At 41.1% G+C, this 24,598-nt stretch overlaps 1 protein-coding gene across 3 annotated transcripts in view; it reads right to left on the bottom strand.

Annotated features, from left to right (window-relative positions):
- Positions 1-24,598, bottom strand: part of LONP2 (lon peptidase 2, peroxisomal) — a 201,978-nt gene that overhangs the window by 174,261 nt on the left and 3,119 nt on the right. For all 3 annotated transcript variants that reach the window (XM_033941471.1, XM_033941474.1, XM_033941473.1), the window contains exons 2-5: positions 24,067-24,301; positions 18,152-18,283; positions 17,029-17,151; positions 7,769-7,950 (exon numbers count right to left, since the gene is read on the bottom strand). In XM_033941471.1, coding sequence (XP_033797362.1) covers positions 7,769-7,950; positions 17,029-17,151; positions 18,152-18,283; positions 24,067-24,301 — 672 coding nt within the window. The remainder of the gene's footprint in view (positions 1-7,768; positions 7,951-17,028; positions 17,152-18,151; positions 18,284-24,066; positions 24,302-24,598) is intronic.

Below are 24,598 nucleotides of genomic sequence, written 5' to 3'. Positions count from 1 at the left end.
ATCTTTGTACTTAAGAGGTAAGAGTTTGATTCTGTGTACATCAATTTGCAAAGGAACAATGGGGCTAAAGTATTTTCTCAGTTATGTATACTCAGTTCTGTATATGTTATAACATTTTTGCTGTGAATAAACACGTTATCTCTGAACATAAGAACATAAGCAATGCCTCTGCTGGGTCAGACCTGAGGTCCATTGTGCCCAGCAGCCGCTTACGCGGCGGCCCAACAGGTCCGGGACCTGTGCAGTAATCCTCTATCTATACCCCTCTATCCCCTTTTCCAGCAGGAAATTGTACAATCCTTTCTTGAACCTCAGTACCATACTCTGCCCTATTACGCTTTCTGGAAGCGCATTCCAGGTGTCCACCACACGTTGGGTAAAGAAAAACTTCCTAGCGTTCGTTTTGAATCTGTTCCCTTTGAACTTTTCTGAATGCCCTCTTGTTCTTTTATTATTCGAAAGTTTGAAGAATCTGTCCCTCTCTACTCTCTCTATGCCCTTCATGATCTTGTAAGTCTCTATCACAGGGGTGCCCAACACGTCGATCACGATCGACCAGTAGCTCAGGAAGGCAACGCGAGTCGATCGTGGAGCCCATCCCGGGTTCCATGATAGACTTGTGTTGCCGTCCTGATCTACCGGGCCAATCAGCCTTCCTCTCCAGTGTTCTCTCTAGGGCCTTTTAGCTGGGCGGTCCACCCAGCTGTCATCTGCTGCTGCCGCCGCTGCTGAACATTAAAAAAAACCGGCTTGGAGATTTCACCCCTTAGCGAACTTATGCTCCGTGGCTCTAACGTGTGCGTGCCGGCTTCCCTTCTCTTCCCTCCCGGGGGGGGGGGGGGAGAGGGGAAGCCGGCACGCACATGTTGAGAGCCCTGAAGCAAGCGTTCGCTATGGGCTAAGGCGGGAGACAGGTTAGTGAAGCATTTGCTCTTCTTGCTGCCGGGTCCTGCCTACTTTCTGTTTCCGCGAAGGCAGGACCCGGCAGCATTTCCCCCAATAGGTCGATTGCGATCTTGGGCCAATCAGCCTTCCTCTCCCAGACGGCAGAATTGACGTCGGGGAGAGGAATGCTGGTCGGCCGAAGCAGGGAGCGCTTGGGGCGGCGTCAGCTTTCGGGCCTGTTATTGGTGGCGGTTTGGGGCCTGTTATTGGTGGCAGTTTGGGTCCTGGTCCCCGATGGCAGTGGCTTGGGGGAGGGCAGGGAGAAAGAAAGAAAAAGGGCAGGCAGGGAGACAGAAGGAAAGAAGAGAAACAGAAAAAAAAGAAAGGGAGGCAGAGAGAAAGAAAGGGCAATGAAGAGGAAGGAAAAGTTGGGGGAAGGAATGAGGTCTGGAGGAGAGGAAGCATACAGAAGGGAAGAAAGTGCAACCAGAGACTCATGAAATCACCAGACAAGGTAGGAAAAATGATTTTATTTTAAATTTAGTGATCAAAATGTGTCTGAATTTATATCTGCTGTCTATATTTTACACTAAGGTCCCCTTTTACTAAACCGCAATAGAGTTTTTTAGCGCAGGGAGCCTATGAGCGTCGAGAGCAGCGCTGGGCATTCAGCGCAGCTCCCTGCGCTTTAAAAACTGCTATCGTGGTTTAGTAAAAAGGGAGGGGGGTATATTTGTCTATTTTTGTATGGTTGTTACTGAGATGATAGTGCATAGAGTCATCTGCTTTGACCTCTTTGAAAAACCCTGGAATAGGAATGATAATTAACATTTTCTATGCGTACAGTGTGCGTTGTGTTTTTTTTTAATTTTATTGTTGGTAGATCATTTTGACTTGGTCATTTTAAAAGTAGCTCGCAAGCCCAAAAAGTGTGAGCACCCCTGCTCTATCATATCCCCTCTAAGTCTCCTCTTATTCAGGGAAGAGAGACCCAGTTTCTCCAATCTCTCAGCGTATGAAAGGTTTTCCATCCCCTTTATCAGATGCGTCGCTCTCCTCTGAACCCTCTCAAGTAACGCCATGTCCTTCTTAAGGTACGGCGACCAATATTGGACGCAGTACTCCAGATGCGGACGCACCATCCATCGCCCGATACAATGGCAGGATAACTTCTTTCGTTCTGGTTGTAATACCCTTCTTGATTATGCCTAGCAATCTGTTTGCCTTCTTAGCGGCCGCTGCGCACTGTGCCGTCGGCTTCATTGTCATGTCCACCATTACCCCCAAGTCCCTTTCTTGGGTACTCTCATTTAATAACATCCCTCCCATCGTATAGTTGTACCTTGGGTTTCTGTTTCCCACATGTAATACTTTACATTTCTCAACGTTGAACTTCATCTGCCATCTCGTCGCCCATTCCCCTAGTTTGTTCAAGTCCCTTTGCAATTCTTCGCAGTCCTCTTTAGTCCGAGCTCCACTAAATAGTTTGGTGTCATCCGCAAATTTTATTATCTCACACTTCGTCCCTATTTCTAGATCATTTATGAATATATTAAATAGCAGCGGCCCGAACACCGAGCCCTGCGGAACCCCACTCGTGACCCTCCGCCAGTCTGAGTAGTGGCCCTTCACTCCTACCCTCTGTTTCCTACCCGCCAACCAATTTCTGATCCATCTATGTACATCTCCTTCCACTCCATGGTTCTTCAGTTTCTGGAGTAGGCGTTCATGAGGCACCTTGTCAAAGGCTTTTTGGAAATCTAGATATATGATGTCTATGGGGTCTCCTTTGTCCATCCGTTTGTTAATTCCTTCGAAGAAGTGCAATAAGTTCGTTAGGCACGATCTCCCCTTGCAGAAACCATGTTGGCTGGTTATCAGAAATTTGTTTCTTTCAAAATGTTCATCGATGTTTTCTTTTATCAGTGCTTCTGCCATTTTCCCCGGAACCAAGGTCAGACTCACCGGTCTGTAGTTTCCCTGGTCACCTCTTGATCCCTTTAACGTTGGCTATCTTCCAGTCCTCCAGGATCATGCCTGTTTTCAGGGATAGATTGCAAATTTGCTGCAATAGTTACGCTATCTCCTCCTTTAATTCCTTCAGAACTCTTGGATGGATTCACAGTTTTGAGAAATACAAAACCAAGCATCTGTGATAATATCTTCTAGATAAAAAAATTGCCCGTGACATTATGAATGATTAATGGAATTTAAATACTGCATGAATACACAGCCTCATTCTACATAATTAAAAACATGATGAATAACTTTTGGACTATAATGTATCTTAAACAGAAAAATATTTTTAGATATATTTTTCCTTAAAAAAACATTTAATTTTAAAAAAACAAAAACCCCAATTTAAATAAAAAAATCTCTTATTTATTTATTCCAAAAACATCTGAAAACTTGGCTTTTTTCAAAATTGTGATCTTTGCCTCTCTCTATATTATCCCTATTGTATTCTTTTTAATTTTCTGTAAACCGTGCCGAGCTCTGTCTTTATAGAGAAAATACGGTAAATAAGCCTAAGGTTTAGTTTAGGAACACTGGGGGTAGGGAGAGGGGGTATTGAGAGAGTTTTATGGAATGTAGGTAAGGCTGGGAAGAAAGAGAAGGAAAAGAGACATATGTAAAAATCAACACTTCTGCTTTCACTAACCCAAGTTAAGCATAAAGTAAGCTTTTGAAAATATCCAAGTCAAAAGCAATGCTCAGGGAGTGTCAGCATTGGCTGATGGAGGCACGGTGCTGACTTCCTCACTCCTGAGACACTTACCTGGAATTCTTTACCTATCCACTTAAGGGAGGAAAACAACCTTGATAAAGTCAAAGGAGCACTAAACGCTTTCTATTTAAAGATGCCTTTGAATTGTAATGGTAATCAGCACCTCTTGTAGCCCAGGATCGCCTCGAGTTCTATCAACTTCTAATAACTTCCGCCTCTTTTTGTCCTCTTTCCTTTATTTACTGCAGTTCATCCCTCTTCCCTTTTGTTCTTAGTATGTCTGTCATCTTATTCATGCGTTATATTTTTTGTCTTTTTAAATTACATGTCTTCCCCCATATTTTATTGTACATCGCCTAGAAATTATGATAAACAATTAATCAAATTTTTAATAAACCTGAAGTTTGAAACTTACAAGGAGGAAGGGGGTTGACTTTGGAGATTTCTTTGACTGGCGGGACTTCGGCATCCCTGCCAGCAAAACGGTATGATACCTAATATGAGGTGGGGGGAGAGGAAATAAGTGACCCCTCAAGTTGATTGCTGGCTATGCCCCCACCTTTCATTGTGTGATTAATTGCAATTAAGAATCTTAATTGAGATGCAGCCCTATGATAACAATAACCATAAATTTAATTAAAAATCAAAAATACAATTTAAGAACAAATCATATCAACCATCATTTAATTTATATATCATATTCACTGTGTTACCTGCTATACAAGAAAGGAGGAACCAATTCAGACAGAATCCAGAAGGAAATAGAGAGTAACCTGGAATCCTTGCATATAAAAATTACATGTGTAAAGGGGAAAGAGAAGACACAGGGCTATACTACCATCCGTCAGGCCAGAACGAATAAGATGATGATATGTTGGCAGAAATTAAGGAAGCTAGCAAATTTGGCAACATTATAATAATGGGAGATTTTAGTTACCAAAAACAAAAATAACTACACTCTACTCTCTTCCAGAGAAAGTGAGAAATAAGCTGCATAGCCAAAAAAAGTAGGGAAAAAGACCTTAGTATCCACAGTGAACTACAGTACTACTTTTAGCATCTGCTCACATTAATCACTGGTCATTTAAAAAAAACTCCATTTCTGCAATTATATACCCTTGCAATAATAGTTGTACTAGCAGTCTCTCAAATTCTCTCCAGATAACACATTGCAGGCAGCACAGAACTTAGCTGTTAACTTGTTCCACTTCAGCCGCCTTTGTTATCCTGCAACACTGCACTGCAAATAAAGTCCCGTCAGGAGAACAGAAGAATAGCCTTACTGGGTCAGACCAATGGTCCATCAAGCCCTGTAGCCCATTCTCACAGTGGCCAAGCATGTCTTCAGGGGAAGTCACCAAGAAAATACACCACCATAGCTGATCAATCATGGCGGCTCCCACTTCAGACGCCTTCATTTCAAATACTGGCGTCATGACGTCAATCCGTATTTCAGCTCTCCAACCAATACAGAAAACCACTTTCCACTCATCCACAGAATACAAACTTTGCAGCATTAAAGTCTGTAAAGAAAATATCCAATGCTGCTCTCATTTTCCAATTGTTTCCCAATATCACCAAGGCGTTCATTTGCAGGTATATGTTCCAATACTACACATTTAAACATTGGAAAAACTATGACCTCTCTCTTCACAATGTTCTACCAGTGGTTCCATCATTTTTTTTTAGAGATTACACAGACCCTACCCTACCCTATGTTCTATTAACCTAGTCTTCAACTGTCTTGAAGTTTGTCCAATATATCTCAATTGGCAAGGGCATATTAAAGCATAGATCACATTACAGGATGTACATGAAGTTATAGATCTTAGCATTATAGTCTTTTGAGTGTTAACATTAAAAAAACTTGAAGTCTCTAATATCAGGGCGCAAAGAGAACAGTGTCCACATTTCTTGTGCATCCCTTGAGCCACCATCCTCTGCCCCTCTCTTTCCCAGACCAAAGTCGGGCATCATAAATCTTTCAAATAGGTATTCCGTTTATAGGAAAATAACACAGAACAGTTGTGCAGATTATTTATCACCGTCTCTGGAAGAGAGTGGAGTGTAGTTTTTTGTTTTTGATATTTGTGTGTACAAGATTTCAATTACCTCAATATTGACTGGATAATAGTCACATCAGGAAATGCTAGGAAAGTAAAGTTCCTAGATGAAATAAATGACTGCTTCATGCACTGACAAGGAGGGATATGCTACAGGTGATCATGCTCCATGGCCAGTGTGGTCAAGACCATCAGCGGATTGGCCCCACCCCCTAAAGACCCTGAGTGCACTGCTCTGAATTTGATTGGTCGAGCAGGCAATAGATGGATGCTGCTCATCCAATCAAATTCAGATCAGTACTATCAGGGCCTTCAGGGGGTTCAAATCCCCAGCCCAAGAGCCCTCTTTTTGTTTGGACGCAGTTTAACTGGTTGAGCAAGCTGCCTACTCAAATTCAGATCAGTTCTATCAGGACCTTCAGGGGGTTCAAATCCCCAGCTCAAGAGTCCTCTTTTTGTTTGACGCAGTTTAACTGGTTGAGCAAGCTACCTACTCAAATTCAGATCAGTACTATCAGGGCCTTCAGGGGGTTCAAATCCCCAGCCCAAGAGCCCTCTTTTTGTTTGACACAGTTTAACTGGTTGAGCAAGCTGCCTACTCAAATTCAGATCAGTACTATCAGGGCCTTCAGGGGGTTCAAATCCCCAGCCCAAGAGCCCTCTTTTTGTTTGACGCAGTTTAACTGGTTGAGCAAGCTGCCTACTCAAATTCAGATCAGTACTATCAGGGCCTTCAAATCCCCAGCCCAAAGAGCCCTCTTTTTGTTTGACGCAGTTTAACTGGTTGAGCAAGCTGCCTACTCGAATTCAGATCAGTACTATCAGGGCCTTCAAGGGGTTCAAATCCCCAGCCCAAGAGCCCTCTTTTTGTTTGACACAGTTTAACTGGTTGAGCAAGCTGCCTACTCAACAAATCAAACTGCATCAAGCAAAAAGTAAACCGAAAATTTTTTAAAAAGCAGGGCTGTAGAGCAGGGGATTCACTGTCCATGGCTGACAGCTGGGATATATCCTCAGCAGCGTAAACAGGAAGAACTGACAGAATGGATGGATCAGCTGATCTTTTATTACATCCAGCTGTTATTCACTGAAACCCATAGTTCTTTCCAATGAACTCAAGCATTTACAAAAAGCCTCTGGGGAGAGATCATTTGAAAGAAAAATTATTATGGGCTCGCTTGAGGAATATTTGAGTCCATTCCATGAAATTACTTTAGGATGTTAATTTTTCTATAGCTATGCTATTATCAATATGCTTTATTTTACTTAATTATAGAACCGTTGACATCACTCAAACTCATACAAAGAGACAAAAGAAGAGGTATAGCAGCTGCCTAGAGTAGAAAGTATTGATTGTTATGATGGGAAAAAGCCAAAAAACAGAGCTGAACATTTTCTCCTGCAAATAACAACTTCTACAACATCGAGCAGACATAATGTTTTAAGTTAAAAGAAAACAACTGCAACTTCTTTGGGCCGTGGAATATCTACATTACATCTGACATTAAACATATATAAAGTTCAGCAACAGCTAGCATCTGAACTTAGACAGGATACAGTGGAGCAAATACACATCTATGGAGAATGGTTAGCTTCAAACAATATAAACATTGGTGGATCCTGTCTATTAGTATAATTAGCTCTTAAAAGCATTAATAATTAGCAGAACACAAATTGGCACAAGCATAGAAGGTAAGCTAATTCTGGCAATCTCTGCCCAAATAAGAAGGCAACTTTCAAACAGAATCTGTGTGCATAAAATCTGTGGGTACTTTTTATCCAGATTTTACACCATTTTTCAAAACATGGCACACTATTTCCCTTTGGAAATTGACTCGGGAAAAACATATGAAGAAATAAGTACTGTATTTTTTGCTCCATAAGACACACTTTTTCCACCCCCAAAAAGGGGGTGGAAAAGTGGGTGCGTCTTATGGAGCAAATACACCTAAATAAACATAAACAATATGAAAATCTCTATACTTTAGAGCAGTCTCATTTTAGATTCTTGCTTTGATTGCATTAGAAAAATCTCACTGTACCAAATATATTCAGAAATCACTTTGAAAAGGAGCAGAGGGCTTTCACTTGCCTCTTGATTTCTTTTGTGCAGACTTTAAGAGCTTGTTCTGGCATGATGGAAGCCTTGATCTTCTTCTCAAGTAAGAGAATATCATCACTGTCCTCACTTTCTTCCTCTTCTTCAATATTATCAAGAGAAAATGGTTTGCTCGACATCTGACCAATCTTCCGAAATGGGCGTAAAGCTACAAGCTATGACAACAAAAATGGTCTCAGAAGTTGTTTGATTGTAGATATGGGCAATATGTTTACATAGATGTAGCAGGACTTTGGGGCAGATTCTCAAAATTAAAATGTGCCTTTAATATGCTCGCTAAACCAGTTCCAGGCGGTTTAGTGCGCATGTATTTTAGTGGCAGATTATTAAACAGCTTACCGTGGTCTTTTCCGAGTTTTCTAGCAGTCTCCGATACTGCCATGCAAATGTAGTACGAGGTCATTAATATTAAAATGAGCACTGAGTGATTCTCTATAATCGAGTAATTCTCTAACCTCATTGTGCCATATTTGCGATCAAATTTTGCCGACAGGTCTGAGCTGCTGTTGCCTTACTTTCTGATCAGTACCTAAGTTCTGATTGGCTCAGGCACTGACAGGAAAGGCTTGACAGCTCAGACCTATCAGAAAATTTTGCCACCGTCAAGCAACACCCCCCCCTTCAGCAGCAGGAGAGATGCCCACTCCTTCCCACCAAGCAATGTCCCCCCAACACCTCCTGGTAGCAGGAGAGATGCCCTCTCCTTCCTGCCCTCCCCCCGCCAGCCCCCCTCCCCAGCAGTGGGAGAGATACCCACTTCCTCCTGCTGCCAAGCAACACCTCCCAACAGCAGGAGAGATGCCTATGAGAGGGGTCTTAAGCAACCTGGGCCAATTAGATTGTGAGCCCACTGGACAGAGAGGGAAAGCTTTCTAATGATTAGAAATGAGGATTACATTTTCAATGTACATTCAAACCTCGGTTTGCGAGTAACGTGGTTTGCGAGTGTTTTGCAAGATGAGCAAAACACTCCTGCAAACTTTGACTCATAAACCGAGTGTCGAGTCGATATGCAAGCCCCTATCCCAACCCTCAGAACTAGCTTCACCGCCCCCCCCCCCCCCCCGCCCCAAACCCTTACTTCGAGCGGGCAGGACACCGGCATGCAGTACCAACCCACAGGACGTGCCGGTGCTGAAAAAGCCTGCCGCTGATCTCTACTGGGCTGCTGCGGGGACTTGAGCATCTGCGCATGCTCAAGGCCTTCTGGCTCCCACTCTCTCCAAGATTTTCATGAGATTCTCATGCGTTTTTGGGAGAATGACTCACCTTTTTGAAACCACAAAAATAACAGTTGCAACAGCGGCCCATCGGTTTTTACTGCAAAGTTTGGTGAATCTAGCCCTTAGTGTGCAGACTAACCAACACACAAGCATTCTAATCAGACTAGAGTACACCTCTAGCAACAAACTTCACTGTGGCAGGACACCTCCTATGTCCATCCAATAAGGAATAGCTCAGCAAAAGACTCATTAGTATACTACCAGGCCTCCATTATTTTTATTATCACAGGGCATGCATACCACTTCAGCATAAATCTTGAAAACAAAGAAAGTTAAAAAGATGGCCAGTTATTTTGCAAAGATTTTCATTCAAGTTGCTAACGACAAACAGAATTTTTTAAAATTGTGATTACACTCCTGGTCTTACTGAATGGAAGAAAACAGCATGGCTAGTCAGGCAAACCCAGACCATGCTGAAAAGACAATAGCATAAGCATGGTCCAGGGTAGCTATGAAACACCATAATGCTACATAAGAAGACAGTAGAGAGATTCTTCACCTAAATGAAGATAAGTTCCACCAAAATATTCATTAGATCTGACATATATCTATGCATTTTTAATAGCCCAGCCTTTCTTAAACTCTTAACTAGTTTAGACTCAGCTGACATTTTATTTGGATTACATGCATTACTTTCTTGCCTTTTAAAGGGTATTTTATCTACACTCTTTTACTTCTAATGTATTTCACTGGCATTATATTGTAATATGCATTCTGATTTTTGTTAAATTTTATTATTCCAATCTCTTGCATTTCATCTGTATTTTATGTACTTGCCCAGTTGTGAACCGCCTAGAACTCTTTTGGTATGGCGGTGTAAGAATAAATTATTATTATTATTATTATTATAAATTAGATGTTGATAACTCAAGACTTTACTTCTAATTTAACTGGTTGAGTAACATGGAAAGATTAAGTTCTTACCTTGATAATCTTCTTTCTAGTAGACAGACATTCTATTCCTGAACCTGTAGGTAGTTGTTATGCAGATAGCCAGGGGGATAACTGAAACTCTGCATACTACTTATATGTCTCCTCAAGTCTGCTTTCCTGAGTGTTACCTTGACAACCCCAAAAGGACAGTAAAGTCTGTTTATCTGACATCCTGACCTCCTTGATCTTCAAAGGACAGTAAAGACAGATGGTAAACCGGTCTCTATAACACCTCCTTGATTACATCAAAAGGACTGGCCGGGGGGGGGGGGGGGGTAACTGAAATCCACAAAGTCTGCTTCTCTGGCATCCTGACTTCCTTTTGCCTGAGTGTCTCTCAAATAACATCAGTAAAGCCAGATGGGAAAACCAGTCTCTGCAAACACCTCCTGGGTAACATCAAAAGGACAGGGAAACCAAACAAGTATCTGCTATCTTGACCTCCTTGACCTAGGTGTTGTCAAAACAGAGAACAAAAGAGCAAGACCAGCTGTTTATGCTTTACTAAGAACCCAGCAGCTTTTCCAGCTTTTCACCCAATATAAAAGACGGGACTTGCCTCTATCCTTAGAATCCATGACGTCTGGAGGGAGAATCCAATACGTCTAAAGGGACAGTCCTTTGGTCCACCCATCTATCTATTGCAAGGATTCCCAATTGTGAAGATGGTCGTTATATGGGGTCAAGGTGATGCTATTTTATATTTAATTCTTATATATGTATAATAAAGTGTTATTGTTTATGCTTTATATTGTCTGTGTGCTTTTCTGAGTGTCACTGATCATCCCATTTGACAGAAATAAGTGGCGGAACAGTAGTCAATCCCTCCTTATGAGAATTCTTGTAGAGACCCTAATTAGCATTCTTTTGCTCCATCTCCCATCTCTCTGAGCTGTCCTCCAATTTCTCAGTTCATACCAAAGCAGATGGTTAGCCCTGGAGAAGAAACAGAATAGGGAGGGGTACAGGGACACTCCCTAAGAAAAAATGTCAGTTCTGCTTATATCATTAACATAGATAAAACAAAACTTAACCATTTGCAATACATAACAAGGTAAAACAAACAAGTCACTAACTTGAGCGCAATCTGCACTAAGAGTGTGGGAGATTTACAGAAACCCCCTAGATTCATCAACATGGCAGTCCCATACTCTATCCTTTTTAAAGATGAAAAAAGGAAAGAAACAAAATGTGCAGATGCCCCAGCACATTCGAGGCAGTAAGCAGGCAAATGAACATCTGACCGGGGAGGGAGGGGCTTCAGGAACAGAGTATCTGTCTACTAGAAAGAAGATTATCGAGGTAAGAACCTAATCTTTCCTTCTAGTGTGACAGACACTCTTTTTCCTGAACCTGTGGGACATAAAGCATTTTGCTCACGATTTAATGTGAAGCGAGGTATGTTGGGTAACCTGCACCACTAGTGAATCCACTTTTGGTGGTACAAAGAGCCTTGCCACCCGAAGGGGCCCCTCCAGAACCTCCCAAAGTTCCACGAGCACTGTGTAGTAGAGGACTGCAGAGTTCCTATCTTTAATTTCTGGAGGGATTCCATGATCACCTACATAAGTGCTGAAGGCATGAACAGCCTGCATACAGCTGGTTCCTCTCTGAGATCAGGGACTTCCACCACGTCCAGATCCAGCCTCTGCTAGAACTGAAGCAGCATTTCCTGGTATAGAGGATGTTGACTGGGAGAGTAAAGGCATTGAAAGAGAGCCCTCTCCTGCCCAGTCTCAGACTGGACCTCCTCCCCATTTTGCGCATTGCACTGTTGCTGGGTGATTGAGCTCATGGGAGAACCCCCGGCGCCAGGTTTCATGCAACCCTTATTAATCCTATAAGCATCATATTGATGAATGTAGGGGGAAACTCTCTGCCCAGGACGTCTAAATGGCCCCTGCGAATGCTCACAAGCTTTCTGGAATTTTGCAGCAGCACCAAGGCTGCACTTTGCCAAGGATGCACTTGCTTTGCTCCCTGGCTCAAACCTGGACTTTTTTCCTGGCCCTCATATCATCTGGGCACTAACATCCCCCGAAGGACTAAAGAAGGCTAAGCCAGAAGCTCTAGCCTCCAACTCACACGCCATGCGACATGTGGTACAAACAAATCTCAGACAGCCATCCATTGAAAATTTGAAATGAATCCAAGGGATCCTGGCCTGAGGAATCCATCACAACTGTTTTTAAGTAAAATCAAGGTGTTTTGAGGTAGACAGAGGCTTTTATTTTCAAATCGGGAAATCCAAGATGGCAGTGATTTTTGCAACAAAAACAGCCTGGGGGAGCTCACTGTGGTTCAAAAACTAGCAATTTGTGGACTTTTAGAGGTGGGGGAACCTGACTCTAACCCCAAACAATGATTTTAAGAAAACAGCCCCTTCCTTCGATTTTGTTTTTCAGGCTGTCAGCCTGTTATTCACTGTGCCATACTATGTGCTGGGAGCTGAAATTGCTGAAGTTACAAACAGCTTAAAGGGAGAATTTCTGCCTCAACAAGCCTGGAATCCGGACTGCTTGTGTCTTCAGACTGCCTCTTGGGCCCAACGAACTGGCCAGAGACTTCAAACCCAAGTGGACCTCGCACACGCAAATAGGGGGAAAAAGCAGTTGATACTGATCCTGGTAAAACCACCAGAGCCACTCAGCCTGTGCTCAAGTTCACTGTGGACAAACCTGAGGCGAGCTTTGCTTCCAAGGGATCAGTTCCTGAGCTCACGATCTTATAGTGTAGGCTGTCCAAGTGGGTGCACTGCAAACAGTCTGTCCCTTTGTCATCATGTGATCAGGCCGAATGGTCAACACCCATCACACATCTGTCCCCAGGTATTCTCTGTTCTTCCTCGTGCTTCACAGAGTCTGCTAAAATACAACAACAGTTAACCTGACTAGGTCCCTCCTGGTCATCACTGGGTCTTCCCTGGACTCCATCGTTCTTCCAACTGCTTCCAAGTTCTATTTTGACCCTTCATTGGCTCTCCGTGTCTTCTGGTAGTTTCCAGTGCTGTTACCAATCTCTCCGCTGGTTGCCACCAGCCCCTCAGCAGCTGATTACTCACCAGACCTTTGGCCAATGCTCACCTAGTTCTATCAGGCTGTCTTCCTGGGGATCCCCTGATGGCTGATGGTGCCATTACCGGTCTCTCCAGACATGAAGTCTGAGCTCCTCCCTGGGTTCCAGACTCTATCATGCCCTTCAGCTACTCCTTCTCCCAGGCCCTTCCAATTTTTCATTGTTTTAGATTTTCACACATATATTTATATAACATAGAGTTGATATCCAGTTAGACACTAATATGGATTAACAACACTTAATTGAGCAATATAAGATTATTTATTTATTATTTATTTTAGTTTGGCACTAAGTAGGTATTAATTGATTGTTTTTTAAACTTGATCGAATGGTTAAAAGGGATGAATTTGTCAATATTTATTATTGTAGAATCTATTTAGTGTTTTAAATTTCACAAGTGGTTTGTTTTTACAATGGTTCCTAATAAGTGTAGAGCAGAATGCAATGCACATGTGCCAAATGGTTTGAAGTATGCATGTGCTTGCTCCGTATAAGTTTTTGAGTTAGATTTAGTTATTTATTTAAAAAGAGTCAATGAGAATAGTGAGATTTATAGGATATCTTTATTTGGTATGGATGAGTGTTGTTTTATTAAAGGAATGATATACATTAGTGATTTTGACTCGTGCATATGATTAATTAACTGCGCATGTGCAAGGGTTTTAAAAAGTCGTAAAGCAGCATGACGGGCATGCAGACTAGCTCTAGCCCCAAATGAGGAACGACGCTGGGTGAGTCCGTATATAATTAAGTAAAGTTTATTTGGTACTGAAATTTCAATATTAAGCTGAGTCCGAATGCAATTTAATAAAGTTTTATTTGGACCTGAGAAGTTTATGTTTAGCTTTACCGTGAAGTGAAGTTGATAATATTTAAATTTTGAAAGTATGCTCTGCTGCAATTTGGTGTCTCAATTGTTTAAGTTATGAGAGCCCGATGCAATAAGAATGATGATTTTAGCGAGGATAGCTGTGATAAAAAGTACCGTTTGTAACCCGCAGGCTCCGGGCAATGTGTCCAGGACTGCGGGAACAAGGATTATCCCTTGTGAGCCGTGGAAGGCTCCACAAGGAAAGAAAAAGCAAACCAGTTTAGAATAAAGATTTTGCCCACAAGTCAGGTAAGTTGTTGCATAGCAGAAAAACCAAAATGAAAAACAAACTTTTGTCAGGATTTTCAATCAAACAATCCAGTCTTCAAAACCTCGAGCTTCAATATCACACACAATAAAGTTTCAAATTCAAATAGCAAAAGGGCTCTATTTATCAATGAGCCTCAGATTCAAAGTTCTTTCAAAAAAGAAAAACTAACAAAAAGAAAACAATCTCTTCCCTTTGATAGTGTCTTTAGATCACCGTCAGTGACACAGCACTGCTCTTCCTCAGCAATATAAATTATGCTGACCAGGTGGTGTGCTCCACGTGTTGGATTAATGCTACACAAAATAGAGCCCTCTATCCCACCTCAAAACGTGGGGCTAAATCCCCCACCACACTGGCTGGATAAAGTGTAACCAAAAGATTATCAAATGTCAGTTTTACAGTCTCACACTTCTGTGCTTCTCTGCTTCAGCTTCAGCAGGGCAAAAACACATCCTCAAAAGAAAAATAAACCAAAACAGTTCACTGTCCAAGGCAAAAGAAATTGATATACTCTTTAGGCAGATTTTGTACTTGCCTTGGAGAGACACACTTCCATGGGTTGAAAATCTGAATGAACCTCTGGGCCTGGTTCTGATTCTAATTCCATGGCTTGTGGAACTTCAGAGAGGTCAGGAGTCATCTCAGTCCCAGCTTCAACAATCTCCATGCATTCTGGGGTTTGTTGGTCCTGCAGAGCTCTTAGTCCTGAGCTAGGCTGCCAGTACTTTCCTTGTGACTGTTCTGCACCTCTCCAATTCTCCCTCTGCCTTTCCAACTGCTCAGACCTGAGATTAAGGAACTTGCAGCCCCGCCCAACCTTCCCAGGTGCATAGCATTTCCGGTCACAAGACTTGGGAAGTTGAGGGGGAGGGGAAGTCTGAAGCTCAACCCCCAAGCTCCCTCTGCTGGCCTTAGGGAAAATAGCAGGCAAAAAGGGAAACTGCTCTTTATCTTGAGCAGAATGGGCACTAACTGCTCCACGCATAGGCCTTATACTAGGGCCAATCCTAGCAGGCCTACCTCGCATACCACACTATGTAGTTTTATCAACTCCAGAATTCGTCTCTTCAGTTAATTTGCTGCTTTATGATGATATAGTTAAGAGAGCCCGTTTTTAAATTCTATGGCATTAAATTTAGCTGGTATAAGTTTGATAATCCAGCATTTAAGAACTGTCAATCAAGTAACTTTGTGGTTTACTGTCTTTAGAATCCGTTCCTTGAGTAAACTTGCTGTTTAATTCTGGTAGAGTTAAGAGAGCCCGATCTAAGCTTTGGTTCCTTTGAATTCAGCTGCTATTAGTTTGTTAATCCAGTGTTTAAGAACTGTACTTGCTCTATTGACTAAAGTAAGTGAGTTATTTTTAGATTTAATTCAGTGACAATAAGTTATTTCCACCTGAATTTTAACTTTTATAGTCACTTATTTGGTTAATTTTAAAATGTAAGATGTATTAAGTAATTTGATAGATAGTATGAAATTTATTTAAGGTTATTTATATGGTAACAAAATAGGTATTTATAATTATGAATTGCCATATAAATTAGATAATTATACTTATTCTGTACAATATTAGATTATTTGTTTAAGTTATATGTGACATGAATTAACAATTGATTATGAATTTTTATGGAAGTTTTTAACACAGTCAGGGTGTCAATTTTGCATGTTAGAATTGATTTTTGAAAATAATGTTTTTGGATTACGCAGAGCTCCTTTATGAACCCTTGAAAAAGCCCTTGTGGACGAAACAGGTCCCATCGGGGCATGCTAGAGACACTGCATTAAAAGGATAAGTAAAAAAGAATTGCTGTTATTTAGTATTTGTTTTTGAAAAGGAATAGTAAGAAATACAGCAACAGACAAGCGAGCTGCATTTAAAGGAGGCAATGAGATGAGCCAAAGCTGGATCAATGGCTTTGCTAGCTCTCTTGCCGTCCTGTCATTGACCCAAATAAGTGAGGGTTGTGATTGCTGTACTTACTTCCTGTCCCTCAGCCACTCTCCATGAGAACAGCCCTGAGTTCACACCCCTGGTCTCTCACACCACCACCAGGCCCTCTGCCAGTTGTCAACTCTGGGGGTACCCTCCTGGTCACTCCCAAGATCTACTAGGCAGGCTGATCTAACAGGCTTACCAAGGGTTAGGCCAGAGGCCAGCATTTCTCTCCTCAAGGGTCAGCTGGCTTCCGAAGGAGCTTTTGATCTTCCCTGCTTTCTGCTTTGGACCTGTCCTCTTCAGCATCACTGTTCCCTCAGGGTGAGGGGACAGCTCCCAGCTGCCTTTGCATGATGTTATGCAAATCAGATCCTTCTTTCTGCTGCTCAGACTCCCATCACTGGCCAATGACAAGAACTCCATCCTGTCACACCTTTGGAAGCAGGCCCTTGACCTCAGAGCCTGCGCTCTCCCACAGCCAGAGATGTCCCAAGATTGGGATCTACTGCAGTACCAAAAAGCCTCACAAATGGTCCAAAATCCCCAAATACAACTGAAAAATAAACACAAGCAGAAAAGACCGGCTCCTACCATATCGTTTGTAGAGAGACAACTGAGGAATTGGAGGACAGCCCAGAGGGATAGGAGATGGAGCAAAAGAATGCTAATGAGGCTCTCTACAAGAATTCTCAAGAGGAGGGTTTGACTACCCACAGGTTTAGAAATAGAGTGTCTGTCGCACTGGAAACTTGTGTTTCTTTACAATATATATTGTTTCAGAACTGTTGAACATCTACCATAACCTAAAACTCTGGGAAACCAAGTTTTCCTAATTGTTTTTAGAGATACAAGTTTTTGTACCCTTTTGTCATCATCTTGTTTAGGCTTTCTGGTTTTCTGGAGTAACTTCAAGCCTTCAATCTGTCTGACAAGTAATGGTATTGTCATCTTGAAACGTTCCTCCAACCCAATAGCATCTAAAATCTAAAACAAGTAAAGAGAACACATAAATTAGCATACCCAAAGCTTTCAAAATCATTGAAAATATGTACAGGTAATGTTGATACTGTTTTGCAAGTTTGTTTTTTTTCAGTTCCATCACCATGTCTATAATTTGGTTGAAACCCACCTCTTTAACTTATCCCCAGATTCTATAAAGAGTGCCCAAGTATCTGCACCTAAATTTGCCCACCATCCTGAAATGTGTATGCAACCCAATTAATGAGCCAAGTGACCTCAATAATTGGATGCCAACCAAGATGTTATCTGGAAAAAGTTAAGAAGGCTAGTCAAGTAGTCAGGAAAGCAAAGATGCAAATGGAAGAAATAACAGCCAACACTGTAAAACTAGGGGGGGGGCATACTTTTTTTTAGGTGTATTAGTGAAAGTGGCATTGTGAGACTCAAAGGTGAAGGGGAGAAATATGTAGAAAATGATAACGATAAGTCTGAATTGTTTAACAAATATTTCTGCTCAAAGTTCACAGTTGATGCGCTGGAAGTGGGATCGCATGGAAAAATCCCGCATTAAGCACATGCTAAGCCTATTTCCTAGTGCCCCTAAATAGACCTACTCTTAACTGTTGTGTTGTCAGTCTGCTCCGCATTGTTCAACAAAGTTTATTTACCAAGTTGCAAAGACGAGGAGATAGGAGGCCAGTGTGTGTTTAAGTATCCGCGTCACTATGTGGGAACTTAGGACCTTAGAATCATTTGTTTCTCCCCCATCCTAACAACTTTTTTCCCGAGAGGAGTGTTGCTTTCATTTTTTATGTTGATCTTCCAACAAAGAGAAATAATTTTAATATCCAGATCACCGCAGCCATTTGACATCATTCATCCAAAGTTGGGCGAGTCTGGAATGATGAGCTAAATCTTTCAGAAACCTCCCCCTACCACTTCATTCCTCCACTTGCAGCAACAATACACACAAAGACAGAAATGTTTAAATAAATAAATATATAAATAAAATGGCACTCAGTACCTGAAGCTTTTCTATGTTGGTTGTACGAATGACCGACGTCAGTATATCTGGTAAGGACTCCCTGGGCAGACTGTCTAAAAGGTGTCTCAGTTTAGAAACAGCTGGGATAGACATATCCAGCATCTCAACCAGCTTAAAAGAAAAAAAAGAAAAAACAGTTCACAAGCTTATTAACTCCTGTAGGTTTTGAAAGCAGAGTTAATTACCTAAAGGCTACTAAGATAGTAGCAGTCAAAGCCACCAAATAAAGCTCCTTTCCTTTCTGAATTTGAACTTCTGGAATCAATGGAATGCCATTCTATTTTGCCATACTTACAGATGCAAATGAACCAAAGTGCCGCCATAATTTTGTTATATTCAACATGCATATTAGTATTTCTGACTGTTTCAAATCACACAGGAACAAGAATTTATTTAAACTTGTGATTTTGCATCTGTTAGATTACCGGTAGTCTAGTTTATTTGATAGACCACAAATATAAACAAAAGTAAAATTGAAGTGGTTTACAAGTTAAAAATCACAGGGGGGGGGTGTTTAAAATCAAAGACATTATACAATCAGCTTGCAAACAGACTTACAGGCACAAGAGATAAGGGAAATGTTAAAAGCGCTTTAGGGTAGTAGGTAGGGATAGAACATGTGGATAAGGAATGTTATGCTCCAGATTAGAATCAAAATTCTATATATGCAAGGCAACTTATTGAAATTTATCAAAACCTTCAGTGGTTATCAATATTTTATCAATTTTTGATAAGTCTTCAGTATTTGCCAACCACCAGCCTATGAGTTCATGGCTGAGGTATTGTCTGGCAAGTTCATCCTCAGACTTATTTTTGTTTTTTAAGAAATTTTTGTTCAAGTGCTCCTTAAGTGCTAATAAATGCTTTTAAAATGTTACAGAAATTGTACTTAGCTTTTATACTTTTAATTTTTTGTACTTGTTAATTTCTGTTACAATGTCTGCTCCAACATGTTTTGCCAAAAAGGCTTTATCAAGAAGAAGTCCCCCCTTCAGTGTTGGTCCGCTGCATCCCGACATGCTCTCTGTGAACTCATAGGCTGGTGGTTGGCAAATACTGAAGACTTATCAAAAAATTGATAAAATATTGATAATCCCTGAAGGTTTTGATAAATTTCAATAAGTTGCCTTGCATATACAGAATTTAGAATATTTTTTTTTATAATTCTTTATTGATTTTCCATACTTCAAAAGTGCAATACATGAATATATAACACTTAAAACTTCAATGTAAGCACATCCACTTACAATTATATATATAACCACTCATTTTCTCCCCCCCACCACTCAATGATTATACAATAAAACATAGCGACATTTATTTGCCCAGTAACCTTACCCTCGTCATATTAATAATATCTTCCCACCCTTCCTCCCACCCCAAGTGTAACTACTCTAGGGTCAAATTAGGACAGAAATATCCCCCCCACCCTATTTTGGATGTGTATGAAAGTAAACACAACCTGACTTATAATCAAGAGACCTGCTATAGAAAAGTAACATACAATGCCAACGGACCCCCAAACCAATTTAAAAAGAATATTGACCAGTCATTATAAGGAAAAGACGTAGAATTTAGAATATTGGCAATAGGCAGAATTAGGAGGTAAAATACCAGATTAAAATCAAGTCATAAGTAGAGTTCTGCTCTGAGGAAGTCCTAGCTAGTGCTCTTGATCTTAGGTGTTGTCAGAGAGCTTGTTAAATTCTAATGTAAAGTAGTAAGCCTTTAGCCGAGACTTAAAAGTTATTGTACAATTGTGTTGTCCTAAGATAAAGTGGAAGAGAATTCCATAGTGATGGGGCGATAATGGAGAAACTTCAGTTTCTCTGTGTATATCTAGAAATATCTGTCTGAAAGAGGGAACTGACAAATTTTGTTGAGTGTATCCTTTACTATACTTAACATATACATAGTAACATAGTAGATGACGGCAGATAAAGACCCGAATGGTCCATCCAGTCTGCCCAACCTGATTCAATTTAAATTATAATTTTTTTTTTTTTTTTTCTTCTTAGCTATTTCTGGGCGAGAATCCAAAGCTTTATCCGGTACTGTGCTTGGGTTCCAACTGCCAAAATCTCTGTTAAGACTTACTCCAGCCCATCTACACCCTCCCAGCCATTGAAGTCCTCCCCTGCCCATCCTCCTCCAAACGGCCATGCACAGACACAGACCGTACAAGTCTGCCCAGTAACTGGCCTAGTTCAATCTTTAATATTATTTTCTGATTCTAAATCTTCTGTGTTCATCCCACGCTTCTTTGAACTCAGTCACAGTTTTACTCTCCACCACCTCTCTCGGGAGCGCATTCCAGGCATCCACCACCCTCTCCGTAAAGTAGAATTTCCTAACATTGCCCCTGAATCTACCACCCCTCAACCTCAAATTATGTCCTCTGGTTTTACCATTTTCCTTTCTCTGGAAAAGATTTTGTTCTAAGTTAATACCCTTTAAGTATTTGAACGTCTGAATCATATCTCCCCTGTCTCTCCTTTCCTCTAGGGTATACATATTCAGGGCTTCCAGTCTCTCCTCATACGTCTTCTGGCGCAAGCCTCCTATCATTTTCGTCGCCCTCCTCTGGACCGCCTCAAGTCTTCTTACGTCTTTCGCCAGATACGGTCTCCAAAACTGAACACAATACTCCAAGTGGGGCCTCACCAATGACCTGTACAGGGGCATCAACACCTTCTTCCTTCTACTGACTACGCCTCTCTTTATACAGCCCAGAATCCTTCTGGCAGCAGCCACTGCCTTGTCACACTGTTTTTTTCGCCTTTAGATCTTCGGACACTATCACCCCAAGGTCCCTCTCCCCGTCCGTGCATATCAGCTTCTCTCCTCCCAGCATATACGGTTCCTTCCTATTATTAATCCCCAAATGCATTACTCTGCATTTCTTTGCATTGAATTTTAGTTGCCAGGCATTAGACCATTCCTCTAACTTTTGCAGATCCTTTTTCATATTTTCCACTCCCTCTTCGGTGTCTACTCTGTTACAAATCCCTACTTCATTATGTATTGGTAAGTCATATCCGTCTGTGTTGGTTTTAGTTAATAATTAAGACCCTGTAAATCACTTTGAATTAATGATATTGCGATACATCAAAATTTTAATAAAACTTGAACTTGAAACTTTGAAGTAGCTAAAAAGGAGGGAAGTTCTGAGGATTGGATCTGAAAAGAAAGTACATTGAGTTTAAACTGAGTCCTTTAAGCAATTGGAAGAATGTGTTCTGTTTTCAAGAGGGGAGATGTGATCAAATTTAGAAAAGTCATATAGTAGACAGATTGTTGTATTTTGTACAAGTTGAAGTTTGTGAAGCTGACAGTGTAGTAAACCTACTAGAATGGAGTTGACAATACTAGAGAGTGTAAAAGAATTTGTAGGCTACTGCGGTTGAGAAAGGAACGGATGGAGCAAAGTTTTCACAAGGTGTAAAACGAGAAGAAACCACCCAAGAAGTATGGGAGTGAAATGATAATTTATTACCTATAGTCACCCCAAGAATTTTTGTTGATATGCAATATGAAAAGATTGCCTCCATTCATGGTGACAGCTGATGGGCTCAGGGGAAGAGATTACAGCTGGGATATATTTTTTTTTTTAATTTAGTCTTATTTCTCATTAACCAGGTGGCCATTTGGTCAAATTTTTCTGAAATTGAGAGATAACTGGAGGAGAGCTGAGAAATGGAAGAAAAAGGCTCAGTGTTTAAATAATTCTTTAGCAATTTAAGACTGGAGATTTCTGAACAGTTTAGACTGAGGCTTGGAGAAATAAAACTGATATGGTTAAGGAAAAGTTCAGAAGGGTATGGTCAGACCAGGGTAGAGGAGAGAGAGAGACAAGGTAGAAAGGATGAGAAATGACAACATCAAGTGGTTGGCAAAGTGAGTAGGGCCAATTATCTACTGTTGAAGGTTACCATCTTTTAGGAAACTAACAAATTCACAACCTAAGTTATCAGTAGGGTTGACTAAATGGATATTTAAGACAGCCAGGATTAATAAAGGGGAAGACAGTAGAGCATAAAGTGTAATAAGGTCTCACAAAGTCAAAAGGGAAGAGTTGTAGATTAGTAACAGCGTCAGAGATACTGGAGAAGAAATCTTTATTTAAAGGTATTCCAACGATGATTGAGAAGAATTACCTAGAGTTTCAGCAGAGATTGGGCTGGAGAGGAAAATGACAAAAGCCACCTCATCTCCTGCATTCACAATGATGATAAATAAATGAGTATCCAGGACAGTATGGGTGAAGGGCCTCATCACCAAAAGCTAATCATGTTTCTACAAAAGCAAACATATCTGGCTATTTTGTGCTTATGAAATCATAGCTCTTCTCCAAGGCAAGGTCTACTTCCCGCAGAACCCTCAACAGAATACTTCTAAATCTCCCTTCCACAAAAAAACTGCAATAAAAGCATGTTTTCCACTCCATGCTCACCTTTCTAGGCATAAAAACTTGGAATGACCTTACTGAAATGACCAGGATGGAACCTAACCACAACAAATTCCGGAAGAAACTGAAAACTCATGTATTTGACACCTAATCACTTCTATCCTCCTCTCCTCCAGTATCTTCCTGCCCTCCATTGTAATCCCTACCCTCTTCTAACCCCTTCCTCTGTAATGTCGCCAAGAGCTTGTATAGGTATGTGCAATACACAAATGGAAGAAATAAATAAATAGATTAGGTGCACCTTAGAGCAGAGTGAGCGGACACTCAGGCTCAAGATACTAAGTGACATGGTTTGGGGTTGATGAGTTGAGAGAGGATGTGGGAAAAAGGAGTGAAAGGGATAGAGACAAGATACCATCCATACCTGAAGGAAAAGCAGCTAATGAGAGTGTGGAAGCCTTTGACACCAGAGTGTGAAGATAGGAGACAGTGGATCCAGATTGAAAATGAGGGATCCCAAGAGAGCTACAGTAGAGAATAAAGATGTATAAGAGGCTCACAAAGGAGCACGACATGCTCCTTGTTTGTGCTCGCACCGCTAGGAGAGTAACTGGGTTTATGGACACTGATGAATGAGGTCACCTAGTGGGCAGAGCAGTACAAGCGTGGGCAGAAGCAGAGTAAGATCATTATGCCAATCACCAATCAAGATGGCATACTAATCTAAAAATTGTAATAAAAAATGTGACAAGATATGGGAATGGCTGATCTACTAGCTTGTTACACATGAGGACACACCATACTATGCAAATCCATAAATAATTCTCACATGATATGGAACACAAAGAACTCGCTGTCTCTCCCTGCTTTTGCAATCGTGCCTTTTTTTTTTGCCATAGCTCTGTGGTTCCCAAACCTGGTTCTCAAAGCATCTCAGCCAGTCAGGTTCTCAGGATATCCAAAATGAATATTCATGAGAGAGATTTGCATGCACTGTCTCCCTAGCAATCAAATATTTCTCATGAGTATTCATTGTGAATATCCTCAGAGCCCAAATGGCCAGGGTGCCTCCAGGACCAGGTTTCAGAACCACTGCCATAGCTGATAAATCCCTCAGATAAATTACAGGGATAGGCAACCTCGGTGCTCAAGTGCCAGAACCAAGTTGGGTTTTTAAGATTTCCACAATGAATATGCACAAGATTGATTTGCATGTACTGTTTCCATTGTATGCAAATCAATCTCATGAATATTCCCTGTGGAAATCTTGAAAACCCAACTGGGTCATGGCCCTCGAGGACCATGGTTGCCCACCCCGTCCTGTCAGGAATCTACAGATCCACCGGTAAGAGCTAAAATTTCCCCTCACCTTCAGACAGGTCCGAGATAATACTTATAAAATACAAAGACGTGATGGTCACTGTTATATTCAGACTTCTGAAGGGTTTCAAGAGTAAGAGAACAAAGTGAGAAAGCTTCAACTAACTTGCACTGCATATTTGTAAAGCTGTTCAGACAGCTCCCCCAGCTCCTCATTGAAGTCGCTTTTGCTGGTGAACTGCTCTAGTCGATCTAACTGCTGCACCTCGGCGACAGGGAACGGCTTTTCCTTCAGCAGCTCTACAATCTGGAATCGGCAGAGGCCTGTAACCAGCAAAGTGTAATGAGGTTTGGGCCAATTACTGCCCACCACCTGGATAGCCAGTGCTGCCGTGCCAATCCTGAAAACAAAGAGATGTTTCATTTTCCAACATTTATCCCCTAAAACATCTACTGAACCCTACTTTTCCCTTAAAAAAAAAAGAGAGCGATATGTACCGGTATTTCAAACTTTGTGCAAAACTGATTTCTATGGAGATGCCATCATGCTTTCTATTTCAATATATATTTGATTTTATTTATCGATATACATATATCCTGCTTTAGAACCTAAGCAGCTTACAGTATAAAAACATACCTAATTCCATCCAATAATAAGATTAAAATAAAATAAACAAAAACTAAACAGATTGTTTAAA

This window comes from Geotrypetes seraphini, chromosome 4, assembly GCF_902459505.1.
Source record: "Geotrypetes seraphini chromosome 4, aGeoSer1.1, whole genome shotgun sequence".
Classification (NCBI taxonomy): Eukaryota; Metazoa; Chordata; class Amphibia; order Gymnophiona; family Dermophiidae; genus Geotrypetes; species Geotrypetes seraphini.
The sequence above is the reverse complement of the archived record's forward strand: the minus strand, read 5'-3'. Positions and strand labels throughout refer to the sequence as shown.